This window comes from Panthera leo, chromosome C1 (assembly GCF_018350215.1).
Source record: "Panthera leo isolate Ple1 chromosome C1, P.leo_Ple1_pat1.1, whole genome shotgun sequence".
Classification (NCBI taxonomy): Eukaryota; Metazoa; Chordata; class Mammalia; order Carnivora; family Felidae; genus Panthera; species Panthera leo.
Window position 1 is genome coordinate 201,149,323 of NC_056686.1, and position 15,817 is coordinate 201,165,139.

The 15,817-nt window shown below is 47.2% G+C and overlaps 1 protein-coding gene across 3 annotated transcripts; it reads left to right on the forward strand.

The window, feature by feature from the left end:
• Positions 1-2,899: 2,899 nt before the first annotated feature.
• Positions 2,900-14,577, forward strand: CXCR2 (C-X-C motif chemokine receptor 2). 3 transcript variants are annotated; one of them, XM_042950119.1, is made up of 5 exons: positions 2,900-2,995; positions 3,422-3,474; positions 4,697-4,779; positions 7,900-7,971; positions 11,859-14,577. In XM_042950119.1, the coding sequence occupies exon 5, from the start codon at positions 11,884-11,886 to the stop codon at positions 12,952-12,954; it is 1,071 nt and encodes a 356-aa protein (XP_042806053.1). In that variant the 5' UTR covers positions 2,900-2,995; positions 3,422-3,474; positions 4,697-4,779; positions 7,900-7,971; positions 11,859-11,883; the 3' UTR covers positions 12,955-14,577. The 3 variants fall into 3 exon arrangements, with proteins under 3 accessions (XP_042806053.1, XP_042806054.1, XP_042806052.1); XM_042950118.1 differs by lacking the exons at positions 2,900-2,995; positions 3,422-3,474 and adding an exon at positions 4,283-4,503; XM_042950120.1 differs by lacking the exons at positions 2,900-2,995; positions 3,422-3,474; positions 7,900-7,971 and adding an exon at positions 4,277-4,503.
• The last annotated feature ends 1,240 nt before the right edge of the window (positions 14,578-15,817 follow it).

Below are 15,817 nucleotides of genomic sequence, written 5' to 3' on the forward strand. Positions count from 1 at the left end.
GACGGAGGAGCTGAGACTAGGTAACTCTCTATGCAGTGCTCACTCAACTAAACTTTAGTAAAGATAGTTATGAGGATTTGTGTACCTTCATGGTACAAGATCATATCCCCTGACTGCCCAAGAAGTCTTACACAAATTCTGTGTCATTCACTGGACTCCCAATTGTGGTGCTTCTGAGAATACTGTTTCAGAAGAAGCACAGGCCCCACTCTGTACCAGATAGGGATTAGCTGCCCTATCTGGGCTCCAGGGCAGACTCTGTGGCCCCAAATAGGCATACGTGCTATTATCCCCATCCCCTCTGCCTCACACAGACTGCCAGAGCCTCTGCAGTAGTTGGGCAACCTTGTGGCTCTGACCAGCCCCTGTGGACCGCCTCTTGGGGTCAGGGACACGCAGAGTTGCATCCCATTACCATAGCATGGAGCAAGAGTTTTGCAATAGCAGTTCCTGCCCTGGAGAGCTGGTAAGAACTTCTCCTTAGCAAAAGCTACAACAAGGTGAGGGGCACGGAATGGAGGGAGTGGAGGGGGGCAGGGCTGGGGCTCTGGAGCAATCAGGGCAATAGAATCACCCCTACCCTAAAGGACAGCGATCCCTTGTTAAGGATTAGATTTGCTCAGATACTTTTATTAGGTTCTTACTATAGTGGACGGCATCATGTTCTAGTTGAACTCCAGTGTCGAGTTCAGGCCTGCCTGATGAACTGATGGGAGAGAAGAGAGGTAGCAGAAGCCAATGTTCAAAGAGAAGGCAAGATGCTCCTGGACAAGAACTCATTAGAAGGAAATCAGGGGCCAGAAATGGGGGAGCTTGACCTTCTCCCCGTTTAGGTGGGATGGAAGGGCTATGATGAGGACCAGTCTCTAGCTCAACACTGCCCCCCAAAGAGTCCACACCAACTCCAACGAAGAGCACAAAAGCTCCACAAAGACATTAGAAGAGCTTGTTAGACCTTGGGGAATCCTCTGGCAGAAGGTTCCACAAGGGTCACCAAGAGTACCAGTCCTTCAGCAGTGACTCCAGCACACATGTCTAGCGCAGCAGCACGCACAGGAGCACCCAGGACACTCCCAACAGACCCCCTCAAAATTCCTGGAGAGCACCTTACAGGGGGATGAAGCCCTGAATGAGCACAGAGGGTTTAAGCCAGTGCTGTTTGGGTTTACTGCTATTGATGTGACTATTGACTATTACTGCTATTGATGTGATGGGAAATTTTGGCAACATAATTATGTCTTTCAATTAGATGTCATTCAGATCCTCCAATGTACATCAATCCCCCTACTTTGTCAACTCATTCAGTGCTCAACAAAATTATAGGAAGCACCCAGGATGTGCCAAACAACTGTGATTGGTTTGGGGATAGAGATTTTATGTATATATATATATATATATATATATATATATATATATATAGTCTGTATATATTTATTTATGTTTATATTTTTATATGTATATTACTTATTATATATAAAATCCCTGCTTTGAAGAACCTCACAGTGGGGAGGAGGGAGCAGCCAGAGATTACAAAACCCCTAACTGAAGCCATGATAGAGGTAAGCCTAAGGGTGTGGACAACACAGAGAGAAAGGGCTGCATTCCATACAGGTCATGACTGGGCTGAATCTAAAAGGAAAAAAGAGAGGTGCCTGGGTGGCTCAGTTAGTTAAGCATCTGACTCTTGATTTCCACTCAGGTCACGATCTCGAGTTTTGTGAGTTCGAGCCCTGCGTCAGGCTCTGTGCTGATGGTGTGGAGCCTGCTTGGGATTCTCTCTCTGTCCCCACCCTACTTGTGTGCACTCTCTCTCAAAATAAGTAAACTTTTAAAAAAATTTTAATTTTGTAATGTTTACTTTTGAGAGAGAAAAAGAGAGAGACAGACAGAGCAAGAGGGGGAGGAGCAGAGAGAGAGAGAGAGAGAGAGAGGGACACGCAGATTATGAAGTGGGCTCCAGGCTCTGAGCTGTAGGCACAGAGCCCAACATGGGGCTCAAACTCGCAAACTGCGAGATCATGACCTGAGCCGAAGTTGGATGCTTAACTGACTGGCTCACCCAGGCACCCCAAACTTAAAAAAATTTTTAAAGGAAAATGGAGAGTTGACCAGACCAAGAGGGTAAGGAAGAACCTTCCAAGGGGAAGGGAAATGCATGCCAGGCTCTGTGGGGGAACCAAACAGCTCTTTGGGGAACTGCAAGTAGTTCCCTGTGGCTGTAGTTAAGGGGTCAGGGGGATGTGGCCAGCAGCAAGGCTGGAGAAGTACACAAGGTCACATGCAGGGGCACCAGTTGCCCATAATCGGGAGATGGGCTCTACCTGAGCTCAATGGGGGTCCTCCAAGGGTTTTAAAAAGAAAAGAACACGATCAAATTCACACTTTTGGAAGATGGTTCTGAGAGCAGAGTAGAGGATGGTTTAAAGGGGAAAGATTTGAGGCCGAGATCACTTAGGAGAATAGTTGTAGCTGTCGTGGTGGTGGGGACGATGATCTAGTGGTATTGGTGATTAGTAGTAGTAGGAACAGCAGTAGCAAATGGTGCCAAGCACCATTCCAAGTGCTTTATAAATATAGACTCATTTAATCTGCATGACAACACTCTAACATGCAGTGGGTGTTTTCAACAGCCCCATTTTCCAGACGATGAGACTGAGACCCAGTGAGACTAAATAACCTCCCCAAGGTCTACAGTCCAGCTCCAGAATCCACAGCTGTTGCATGAGGACTGCGGTGTTGCCTAACACTGTCAGTGAAGATGGCGATAATCAAGAGATGCTAAAGAGATAGCCTCTGAGACAGGGGTGTGCGAGGGGCGGGCCGTTCCGGTTGGGCAGATGCCCAGCTGGGAGGGTGGGGTCAGAATTCCACAAGACTGGTTTTCTACCTGCTCAGCTTGCAGCACCTGTGGAGCCTCAGCAGAAATTTCAAGAGGTGGCCCCGTGAGGAGTTGGAGCTTAGGCGAGAAGTGCAGGAGGCGAGTCAGGAGCAAAAGGTATGGGAGATCCTGGCCCTTACTGGGTGGCCGTTGAAGCCAACAGGGGGCAGGTGGGCTGGCCTGGGGAGGGCAGGGAGAGAGGAGGACCCAGGCAGAGCCCGGAGGAACATCCAGATTTGAGGAATGAATTGAGAAATAATGCCCCAAAGTGAGATGAAGAGAGGTGCAGGAGAAATAAAAAAAAGAATGAGGTCAGGGGGATTAAGTGCTACAGAGGTTAAATAACACTTGAACAATAACCATTTCACTATAAATACAGTTACAGGGCATGCAACGGGGGCGGGGGGGGGGAATATTTTAACATAATTGGCAGACATGAGTAGATGGGGTAAGGGGCCCTTTTGTAAACTGACAACGGGAGAATAAATTGATACAGTCTTTTTCTTGAAGTATGGTTGACATATAATGTTATATTACTTTCAGGCGTACAACACGGTGGTGTGGACAATTCTGCACATCACGCCCTGCTCATCACGGTAAGTAGAGCCCCCGTAAGCTGGTATAGCCTTATCAAAATTTAAACATGCACAGATATGACCCAGAAAAATTATAATTAAGTCACACATACAATCATACAAGTTCCCAAAGACCTGCGCCCAAAGATGCTCGTAGCAAAATTTAAATATTCGTCCATAAGGTAATTATCGAATAAATCGTGATACATCCGCACCACGGGCCAGTATGTGTCACTGAAAAGAGAAAGACGGATCTACATGCACTGATGGGTTAATAGGTCCGCGACAGCGTATTAAGGTGCAGGATGGTACATCTAGTTAACTATCACTTGTTTTAGGGAAGGAAGGAAAACACGCTTGTATATGCATGGGGAAAAGTCTGGAAAGATGGACACAAGGTATATGTGAATCTAAGGATGGAAAGAGTCCTTCCTGTTTGACTTCAGATGCTTCTGTGGTGCCTCTATTCTTTACCATAGTCCTGCTTTGTTTTTCCAATATTTAAGTGGCTTGATTTCAGAAAAGGGCTTATTGGAGGCCGTGGCCTGAGGTCATTGGTAATGTTGGCAAGAGCTGCGTCAGCAGAGCGGTGGGAAGGGAGCTAGCTACAGCGGGCTGAGCGGTGAACAAGAGGTGGCGAGGTGAAGACAGTCCCCGCTTTCTCCAGAAGTCTGCCTGCGAGGAGGGCACTAGGGGAGTGGTAGCTGGAGGGGTCCTCCGACAGAGGGAGGGTGAGCTCAGGGAAAGGGATGGGGGATGGGGCAGAGAGGCCGGGAGGCAGGACCCTCCAGGATGTGAGAGGCAGTGTGTTCCACAGACAGTGCAGGAATTTACCAGAAAGAGAAGGAGGGACACTTCTTACGCTGACTCTACAAGGAAGGAAGAAGGTGTGCAACAAGGGCACGCAAGCCTGTTCACGGGGACCGGGGTCGCCCGCATCTTCCTTGTAAAGAAGGAGGTGCAGTTTCCGCAAGCTCGGGGACAGAGGTAGACTAGGCATACTTCCACCTTCAGACTGGCAGGCTCCTCCAGCAGCCATTAGACTTTCAGGTAGGCATGAAAATCCCCAGCGCTCATCACAGAATCTCCAGGCGGATCCTGGGCCTGGAGTCAGAGTCTCCGGACAGACCTCATTCCTCCGAGGGAACTCTCCCCCTGGCGGGCCTCCTGGAATTCACCCTGGGCAACTCCAGGTTCGAGGTTTCCCCATAAAGTCCACTTCACTCTTTTTCCTGTCCGACAGCCCTGACTGCTTCCAGCCCTGAGTCACAGAGGAGGTACCAGTGACCACTCCAATTACAACAGCAGCTGTAGCGGCGACAGCAGGTAAGTGAGTGTTCGGGCTGAGGGCCGCCGGGGGCATTTTTCTGATGGACGTGACTTTGAAACTTCAGTCTCCTCCACTGAGCCCCCGAGAACCGGGGTGATGAGTTTTCGAGCTAAAGCTAACAAAATCTTCACCCGGACAGCATATGGTACAAAAGAACTTACTGCAAGTGTGAGAGACTCTGTATCTGCACCGTCCAACGTGATAGCCACGCGTGGCTCTTGAACCCTTGAAAGATGGTTGCTGTGACTGAGGAACTAAATGTTTTGTTTCACTTTAACTCATGTTAAGTAGCTCCATGTGTCTAGTGGCTATCGTACTGGACAATGCAGATCTAGAACAATCGCCTCATTTTCCAACGGGCCACGTCAAGGCCCAGAGAGAATTGACTTGTCCTAGTTCATGACCATCAGCAGCAGAACCAGCCTGTTCTTTATTCACCCCAACATCCATATGCAGGTGGTGGGTTCAGGGGAAATGAAATCAACCCGGTGGACGTCAAGAAGCTGGCAGGTGGGGAAATGTCAAATCTGGGCTCCCCCTACGGGGCGCCTGGGTGGCTCAGTCGGTTAAGCGTCCGACTTCGGCTCAGGTCATGATGTCACGGTCCGTGAGTTTGAGCCCCGCATTGGACTCTGTGCTGCCAGCTCAGAGCCTGGAGCCTGTTTCAGATTCTGTGTCTCCCTCTCTCTCTGACCCTCCCCCGTTCATGCTTTGTCTCTCTCTGTCTCAAAAATAAATAAACATTAAAAAAAAATTTTAAAAAAATCTGGGCTCCCCTTTCGACACCTTTTCATTTAGTTGCCTGGGACAGAGAGGTACCTAACAGAGCTCAGAAACCTGAGGCTAGGATCCGGCCCCTTGTTAACAGTGGAAAGAATACAGGATTTAAGGTCCGGTAAAAAGCATTGCTTAAAAATTGTTTAAGGGTCACCTGGGTGGCTCAGTCAGATGAGCGTCCAACTTCAGCTCAGGTCATGATCTCGCAGTTCGTGAGTCCAAGCCCCACATCGGGCTCACTGCTGTCAGCCTGTCAGCACAGAGCCCACTTTAGATCCTCTGTCCCCCTCTCTCTGTCCTTCCCCACTTGCACTCTCCCAAAAATAAATACATTTTTTTAAAAAAATTGTTTAAAACCCAGTTCCCTGCGTCACTCTGACGAAGTTGCTTAACTCCCAGAGTCCAGTTTCCTCATTCACCAAATGTGTACTTCATGGGTTTGTTGAGAGGATTAAATGTACAGATTCTTTTTTTTTTTTTTTTAAGATTTTATGTTTAAGTACTCTTCACACCCAACATGGGGTTCAAACTCACGACCCTGAGATCAAGAGTTGTTTACTCCACTGTCTGAGCCAGCCAGGCGCCCCTAAAATACAAATTCTGGAAAGCACTTTTCCCAGGAGCTGGACCCTGGTAGGCACTCAACATTATAGCTAATGTGACTATTGTTATCCAGGTCAGAAAAAGTGAAGATGTACATGTGAAGTGAAGTGAAAAGTCAGCCTGGAAAGCATACCCACTGCTTTTCCTTGCTTGGGGGTATAGTGGAGAGACGTCATCGTATAGTTGATACACTATTTCAGTAATAAAGATCACAATGATAGGGGCGCCTGGGTGGCTCACTCGGTTAAGCGTCCGACTTCGGCTCAGGTCATGATCTCACAGTCTGTGAGTTCGAGCCCCGCTTTGTGCTCTGTGCTGACAGCTCAGAGCCTGGAGCCTGCTTCGGATTCTGTGTCTCCCTCTCTCTCTGCCCCTCCCTTACTCACGCTCTGTCTCTCTCTCTCTCAAAAATAAATAAACATGAAAAAAAATTTTTTTTAAAGATCACGAGGACAAAGGCTAACATCACGCTTTCTGTGTGTCTTAAGAATTTTACGGGTAATTCTTCAGTCAATCCTCAGGACAACCTGACGAGTTAGATGCTATCATTGGTCTCATCTGACAGATGAGTAAACTGAGACTTGGAAAGGAAAAGTCACTTGCCTAGAGCTGCTCGGCTAGCAGAATCCTTATCCTGCTTTCATGTTCCTCTCTCCGTGTATAACGAGTTTCTGTCTGGTTTTGGCATCACCCGGTCAGGAGTCACTGCGTTCTTCTCCGGCATGGGAAAGAGAAGGGTGACGAAGAATGGGTGCTAAACAGTTGGACTCAGAGGTTCTTTTGTAGGGGCAGGCAGCCTGGGTGAGTCTGCTGCAGGCTTTGAGAATATTCTGCAGGGACACACGGACTGACAGGCTAGGGTAAGGCGTAGTGGAGGGGATGGAGGTATCGTTTGCTGGGGTGGGGGCTTGGGAGGGAGCCGTGAATTCGTGTTCACTGCTCTGCCTTTCCATTGTAATCGATAGCCAATGTGACAAAATCCATTCCTAGTGCCACCCAACACTGCTTTCAAAACTGTTTGGACTTGGATACGTTGTTAATTTTTCCCGAAAGGCTTTCTTTCCAAATCCGATGGTCTTGGCTCCAAAGACGGTAGCTACAGCAGAGCCAATCCCAAGTGTACAAGCCGAGAAAGAATCGCAATGCCCTTAGAGGAGCCCCTGGTCAGGGCAGATGGTTGGGCAGGGAGGTGGAAGACAAGAGAGTGGGGCCCCCATTTGGGGGTGGGAGTTCTCACAGGGATGTGACATGGAGAAGGAATCTGTGAGGCTTTAAGGGTTCCTGGGGTGAATGGGATGGGACAGGAGGCAGGAGGAAACGATCTCTGTCGTCGTCTTCATGAGTCACTCTCCTTTGAGATGTGAAAGAGGTTTATGAGCCGGGAGCTGCCCGAGGCAGCTGCAGCGTGGAGAGAGTCAGACAAGGCAGCTGAAAGAACCAGGGGCTGCTGAGACCAGGGCAAAGGTGAGATAAACCCATGCTGTCCTGGGCAAACCGCTGCCTTTGTGTGGGCCTCAATTGCCTCATCTGTGAAATGGAAAAGATTGTCTAGAAAACACCATATGTCCCTTACCAGTATGGAACTCTACCGGTCCAGAAAATTACTTGTGATCCAAGAGCTGACCTGGGAATTAATTATTCAAGTTATCAAAAGCATCCAGCACCCTGAGGACTCCACCCTAGAATTGAGCAACCTAAATCCTCTGCTCACTTCCTCCACTGTGTTCTCACCACAGCCGCCCTGTCAGTCAGGCACATCTGCCCTCCTGGACGCATCGCATTGTACAGGTGAAAGTCCCAGACTCCTGGTAAGTCTTGGAACACCTACCCTCTCACCTTCCAGAATGTTTCTGTTCTCTATTCTTCTTAACACCCAGCCTCTGTTTATCCCAGACACCTCTCCCCACCCTGGGTGGGCTTTATCCATTTTTAGGCCTCCCTGCCCCCAAAGGGAGAGCTTCTGCCCTTCATCCCTACACCTCTCTCCAACAACCACTTAGGGCAACTCTCTTCACACCCCCTTCCCTTCCTAACTCAGTGAGCTCTCCTGCTTTGGCTAGGATTGGGTCTGAGGAAGGGACAGACATTGCTGAGTTCCCCCCCCCCCGCCACCCCGTCCACTATATTAAATTGCAAATATGTGTGGATTATATTTATAGAGAGAAAGAATGCTAAAATTGTATTGAGATGATTGAATTTTCCATTGCTGTTGAAAAGATTGCCTTCAATGTTTGGGATCTTATAAATGTCTCCGTTTTATAGCATTTTCATAAAATAAATTGGACTCATCCCATCTGTGGAGTTTCTGAACGGCCATGAGTCATCAAGGGTATGGCCATCTCACTCAATGAAGGAGTCTCCTGCTCGTTCACCGAGAACAGGACTGGGTGGTCAGTAGCAGCTAGTCAGTTCAAAGGCGTTTGGTTTATCATTCCTGCAAGGGCTGTAGATTTCATTCTGGGTCTACAGAATAGCTAAGAAAGCACTGCACAAAACAGCAAATGATGGGAGTCCACCGTATACAGTCTGACTTCATGAGATCTTGAGAACTTAGCTTAGAAGTATATTTAATATATGAGGTATGTTTTGTTTTTGTTTTTGTTTTTTTTTTTCATGAAGCAGGTCTATAGACTGTAAGTAGCATGTGGAGATGTCCACACCTACTTGGAATCCTGGCTGCAGCACTTGTAGGCTCTGTGACCCTGGGCTGGTTTTTGTGCCTCTCTGGGCCTCTCTTCTCATCTGTAAACAGGGGCTAATCATATCTATTTGTAACCATCAAGGGAGATCACGTACCTATGAGGCACAAAGCAGATCTCAGATATGTTAACTCCCTTCCCTTAGTTTCTCCCTTTAACTGTCAAAACATCCTCCCTAGAGACTGGTAAATTGAAAACCCAACAAGCAACAACAAACCTCATCCCCCCCATCCCCCAGTGGCTGGGGGTCATTGCCCTGGCCTGGTTCTCTTTCCCAAGTTCTCTACCTTCTATCCTGATTTGCGGGGCCTCCCTCTGGACCCTCCAACTGACACTTTGTGGAAGTACAGCTGAGCACTGGATTATCCAGAATGAGGGCATATCTGTGAAATATACTTGACTGCTGCCTGTCCTGTCCTGATGGGGAAGTTTCTGTGGCCGCCTTAGCCCTGTCTTCTCACAGCCAATGCTCATAACTGGGGGGAGGGAGGGGTCTCCTCTGTGGGCACAAGTTCTGCATCCACTTTCAAAAGTGGGCCTTCTCTTAGGTCACTTGTTTCCCTTGAGAGCACCTTTGATCATCAGTTCCCAGAGGCGACCTACCCTTGACCTTGTGACTTCCTTGGATGTGACCCTGGGATAAACATGCTCTTGACTATGGGACTGTGGAGCCAATGACTTGCAGGTCTTGCCAACAACCATGGCTGAGCCAGCTGTACCATCTGCCTATCCCACAACCACCTTATCCTTCTGGCCAGACAGGGCACCACCACCAGCACAGACTGATCGAATCTGCTCTGTGCGTGGTCTCCATGGGCTAAGAGGCTAACTTAACTGACCTCCATCATCTAGGCAAAAAAGTAATAACCTCTCAGGAAAGTGAAGGCTAAGAATTCTGTCACTCTAGGGGAAAAGGCATTACCTTTCTGGTGTCTCTTATCCCTACCCAGCTTTCTTCTTTACTATGTGTGATTGACAATAACAGACTTTCTTCCGTTAAAGAGAAAAGCTCCCTGGGAGTTTCGTTGTTGATGCTATTGTTTTACTATTTGTATTTGCTTTTCAATGTATTTGCCCTTTGGTTATTTTTTTTCTGGTTGAGATGTAATTCACACACTGTCAAAGTCACCCACTTCCAAAGTACAACCAGTGGTTCTTAATATACGCACAAAGTTATACAATCATCACCACTGTCTGATTCCTGAAGACTTTCATCACCTTGAAAAGAGAGCCCGTACTCATTAATATCCCCCTCCCTCCAGCCCCTGGCAACCACAGATCTGCTTTCTGTCTTTACTGATTTGCCTATTCCTTCATACATGGACTCATCCAGTATGAAGCCTTTTATGTCTGGCTTTTTTCACTTGGAATAATGTTTTCAAGATTCACTCACGTTGTAGCATAGATCAGTACTTTTTGTGGTTGAATAATATTGCCTTGTTTGTATAGACCACAATTTGTTTATCCTTTAATTGGATGATGGACATTTGGATTGTTTCCACTTTTTGGCTATTATGCTGCTATGAACATCTGTGTACAAGTTTTTGTGCGGACATACGTTTTCAATTCCCTTGCGTACATATCTAGAAGTAAAATTGCTGGGCCATTGGTAACTGTGTTTAACTTTTTGAACAACTGCCAGGCTGTTTTCCAAGGTAGCTGCACCATGTTACGTTCCCACTTACAACGTATGTGGGGTCCAATTTCTCCACATCCTTGTCAACATCGTTGCTGTCCATCTTGTTCTATTATGGTGATCCTAGTTAGTATTGAAGTAATCCCAGAACCATTTACTTTATGTTTTTTCTCTTTGACACCGGTTCCATTTTGAGGTGGGTCACAGACTTGCATGTGGTCACAGGATGGTCATACCTCGGTATAAAGAAATGGCACAATGGTGACATATTTTGTGGTTCAAAAGGAACTAATTTGGTAGCTAGTCTATTTTAATTTACTTCCTGTTTGAAAACTGGGTTCATATTTCAGAGTGACTGCAGCTTCCTCCAGAGGCAGGCTTTGGGCTATCCCCGTAACAAGGGCAGAGCCAACAGAAGTAGGTTTACCTGGGGAGAGTCTGGGGGTGCTGGGGAGTCAATGACGGATGAAGGCACTCCCTAGCAGGACAGAGAGTATCCCCACCAGAACTGGAAAGCCACCAAAACAAGGATAGTGTGTCTCCACCTGTCTTCTCTGCTTCCTGCTGCCTCTGCTCCTCATGCTGGGAGCACGCTGGCTTTCTCTGCTCACCTCAGCATGACAGAATATGGCTCCTCAGAGCTCCCGAGACACCCTGTTTCATTGCCACCCACTTGGAGAATCAATCAGCCACCTGCTTAGGATTTTTAATATACTTTTTTCCAAACTACACAAATACTCCCACTGCAGGTCTCCTGCATCCTGAAAGGAAAATACTGGGCTGTACTGAGTAAACTCTCCTTCTTCTAGCTCAAGTATCTTGCAACTGTATGCTGTTACCACTAAATCTGTTTCCCCGCACACTTCTTTTAAATAACTTTCAAAAAGTTGGACAAAGGGCTTCCTCCCTCAGCTTTATAGTCAAACCTTGATCTTTTTCTAGTGGTCAAATCCAACTGGATTGCCTGCTTCATCCCCCAGATCAAGAACTAAATGGTACCTCATGTTTCTGACATTAAATTCAGCCTCAACAGCCAGACATGCTCACCACTGAAGAATCCAAGACATGCTCTATAGGGATTATTTGAAGGGAAGTTTCAACAATGTTTTGGGTGATGGTGGTGTCGTGGAAAGTGCTCAGAACCTCTCTGGCTTTGAAGGGAACTACACTCTTCATGCAATGTACCACTTATCACTAAGTAAATGAGTCTCAAAACCCTAGAGCCACTATTTCCTAACGTGAAACTTGCTTGCATGTAATATACAAGCCAAAGCGAAGAGTCCTGTCGGAGGTTTATGGGCAAACAGGCTAGAGTCTGGGGAGATGTTCCTGTGCAGTAACTCTCACCTCTCTTCTCTAGGCCAGGATTTAAGTTTGCCTCAAATATGGAAGTAGACTGGGATAATTACAGCTTGGAAGATCTCTTCGACATGGAAAATTATAGTTACCTCCCTGACCTGCCCACTATTCTGTCAGACTCTGCCCCATGCAGGCCAGAATCTCTGGAAATCAATCAGTATGCCATGGTGGTCATCTATGCCCTGGTCTTCGTGCTCAGCCTGCTGGGAAACTCCCTGGTGATACTGGTTGTCTTATATAGTCGGGTGAGTCGTTCTGTCACTGACGTCTACCTGCTGAATCTGGCCATAGCCGACTTGCTCTTTGCCCTGACCTTGCCTATGTGGGCTGCCTCCAAGGCAAAGGGCTGGATCTTTGGCACAGCCCTGTGCAAGTTGGTCTCGCTCCTGAAAGAAATCAACTTCTACAGCAGCATCCTGCTGCTGGCCTGCATCAGCGTGGACCGCTACCTGGCCATTGTCCATGCCACACGCACGCTGACTCAGAAGCGGCACTGGGTCAAGTTCATCTGCTTAGGCATCTGGGCCCTGTCCCTGATCCTGTCCCTGCCCATCTTCATCTTCCGCAGGGCCATCTATCCCCCCTATTCCAGCCCAGTCTGCTATGAGGACATGGGTGCCAATACTACAAAATGGCGGATAGTGATGCGGGTCCTGCCCCAGACCTTTGGCTTCCTCCTGCCCTTGATGGTCATGCTGTTTTGCTATGGACTCACCCTGCGCACGCTGTTTGAGGCCCACATGGGGCAGAAACACCGGGCCATGAGGGTCATCTTTGCTGTCGTGCTCATCTTCCTGCTCTGCTGGCTGCCCTACAACCTGGTCCTGGTCGCAGACACCCTCATGAGGCTCCGGGCGATCAAAGAGACCTGTGAGCGCCGCAATGACATTGGCCGGGCCCTGGATGCCACCGAGATTCTGGGCTTCTTCCACAGCTGCCTCAATCCCATCATCTACGCCTTCATTGGCCAGAAGTTTCGCCATGGACTCATCAAGATCATGGCCATCCATGGCCTCATCAGCAAGGAGCACTTGTCCAAGGACAGCAGGCCTTCCTTTGTTGGCTCTTCTTCAGGGAACACTTCTACTACCTTCTAGGCCCCTGCCCCTGTTGCAGCCCCTCGGGGCTCCTCCCTTGCCATCAACACCCCATTCTAAGCCTCACGCCCACTGGCTGTCCACAGTCTCTATGTCAAGGCAGCCCCCGTTGTGGTTACAGGAAGTTACTGGGGTCACATCCTCATCAGGCCCTCCTTGTATGGTTGAGAAAGCCTGCCCTGCTGCCCCTCCCCTTACTGTAGTTGCTATGTCAGCTGCTAGAGCTCAGTCCATCCTACCACTGAGCCCATAGCACCCTGTCCCCTGAGACACTTAAAGACATTTAACAGACATTCTTTTAAGTGACTACAGAAAGTTCCCACCATTGGGAGCCATTAGTGGCAAAGAGCATTTGTTGCTGCCCCAACTCTCTCTTTCTTGCCTGTCAGCAAAGTCCACTTCCCTTGAGAGAGGCCAAAAAGGACAGGTACTCCTTTCTAAGACTCCTTTTTGCTAGGAGTGGCCTTATCATTCACTTCTGACTAATAAGATTTAAGGGCATTAGTGTGCTGGTCAACCACTGTCCCGGGGGGGGGGGGGGGGGGGGGGGGAAGTCCTGATTTGTAGCATTTGCCAAGTTGCCTGGTGTAAATGCTCCACCGTGGCGATGTCAGGGGTGGTGGTGTTTAGTAACCAGCTCACAAAAATCTAGGAAATGTAATGATCTGCTTTCACAAGCAGGTACAAACTGGCTTCAGTGCACCATTGCTTAAGAGGAAGTCTGCTGGGACTGGAGGACTCCTGGGAAGTACTCCTGATTAAACACACACACACACACACACACACACACACACGCACACACCCTTGGTTCTTGCCTTTAAATATGGTTGTAGGATATAATGTGACAAAGTGGCAAAAACTAAGTATGCCCAACATACTTAGGCAGATGGAGTCAAAGTATAAAAAGGACCCGAGAATGAAGAGCCCAGAAAGAAACCTAAGCATAAATGGTCAAATTGTTTTCAACAAGGGCGTCAAGACTCTTCAGTGGGGAAAGGATAGTCTTTCAACAAATGGTGCTGGGAAAACTATTCACGTGCACAAGAATGAACTTGGTCTCTTCTCTTACACTATACACAAAAGTTAACTGAAAATGGATCAAAGACCTCAACATGAGAGTTTCAATGATAAAACTCTTAGTAGAAACATAGAGGAAAAATTTTATAACATTGGATTCGACAATGATTCCTTGGATATGACACCAAAAGCACAGGCAACAAAAGAATAAATAGATAAATTAGATTTCATCAAAGGTGAAACCTTATGTACGTCAAAGGGTACCATCAACAGAGTGGAAAGGGAAACCACGGAATGGAAGAAAATATTTGCAAATCGTATATCTTATACAGGTTACTTTCCACGATATATAAAGAATTCCTACAATTCAACAACAACAGACAACAACAAGTGTTGGCAAGGATATGGAAAAACTGGTGGAACCCTAGTGCACTGTTGGTGGGAATGTGAAATGGTGCAGTTGCCGTGAGAAACAGTGCCTCAAAAGATGACACCTAGAATTACTATACAATCTGGCAATTCCATGTCTAAGTGTATACCCAAAAAACTGAAAGCAGAGACTCCGATATTGGTACACCAGTGTTCATAGCAGCATTATTCACGATAGCCAAGAGGGGAAAACAACCCAAATGTCCTTCAGTGGATGATGGACAAACAAAATGTTGGATATACGTACAATGGAATTTTGTCTTCAGTCTTAAAAATGAATGAAGTTCTGATACAGGCTACAACATGGATGAACCTTGAAAACATTACACTAAGCGAAATAAGCCAGACAGAAATAGCGTATGATTCTACTTATTGGAAGTACCGAGAAGAGTCAAGTTCATGGACAAAAAGTAAAATAACAGTTACCAGGAAATGGGGAGAGGAGAAAATGGGAAGTTATTGTTTAATGAGTACAGAATTCATTCGAGGAAGATGAAAGGTTCTGAAGATGGCTTGTGGTGATAGTTGTACAAAGGTGTGGATGTGCTTAATGCCCCTAAACTGTACGCTTAAAAATGGTAAAAATGGTAAATTCTATGTTATGTGTATTTTACTACAATGAAAAAAAAAAAAAAAACTAGTTCCCAAAAGACAAATTGTAGCCACTGAACCAGCCATGGAACCATCTACCAATAATTTCTTGTTAAGGGAGATAATTAAATGTCTTTTTTTATATATAAACCACTTTTAGTCGAGTATTTAATGACTTGCAACAAAAAGCATCCAAACTGGAAAGTCAGATAAGGGTGAGCAGAGGTCCCGAGTGTAAATTTATTTACAATAAATAAACCCCTTTGCTGTTTATTGGACACACAGAGAGAAGGATTGAAATAGAGATCGAGGCCAGCCTTTCTATCTCCTTCATCCTGAGCCCAAGCCTGTTGTTGCTGGTCATGTGTTATGTTAGGAAATGTGTCCCGGGGTCATCTAGTGCTTCTCGTGACTTTGGGTGAAACCATAGTCAAGAGTGTCAAGGATGGGATTAGAAAAGCCAAGTGTGTTGACCAGATCAGCTAGACGGGGGAGCAGGAAGTCAGAGAGCTCTCCTGAGCCCAGTCAGCAACACCTACTTCGAGTCTCACACAAAACGTACACTCACACACACACGTGCACACATATGTCCATCGTCCAGACTGGCAAAAGCACACTCTTGCAGCATGGGGAACTGATTTCCGCACAAAACAAAGGCTTCAACTCACTGCTTTAGCAGTATTTATTAAGGGCCTGCCAGCCCAGGGCTCTGGAATAAGGCAGAGCCTTCCCCGGCAGCCCTCCTGTTCACATGCCTTGTCTCTGCAGGGGACAAGAGAGCTCTGAGCAGCCTGCTAAGGAAATAAGACGTCAAGGGGAGTTGAAG

What these genes read in the sequence shown, in the direction of transcription:
- CXCR2 (XM_042950119.1), top strand. Translation starts at nt 11,884, where the DNA reads ATGGAAGTAGACTGGGATAATTACAGCTTGGAAGATCTCTTCGACATG.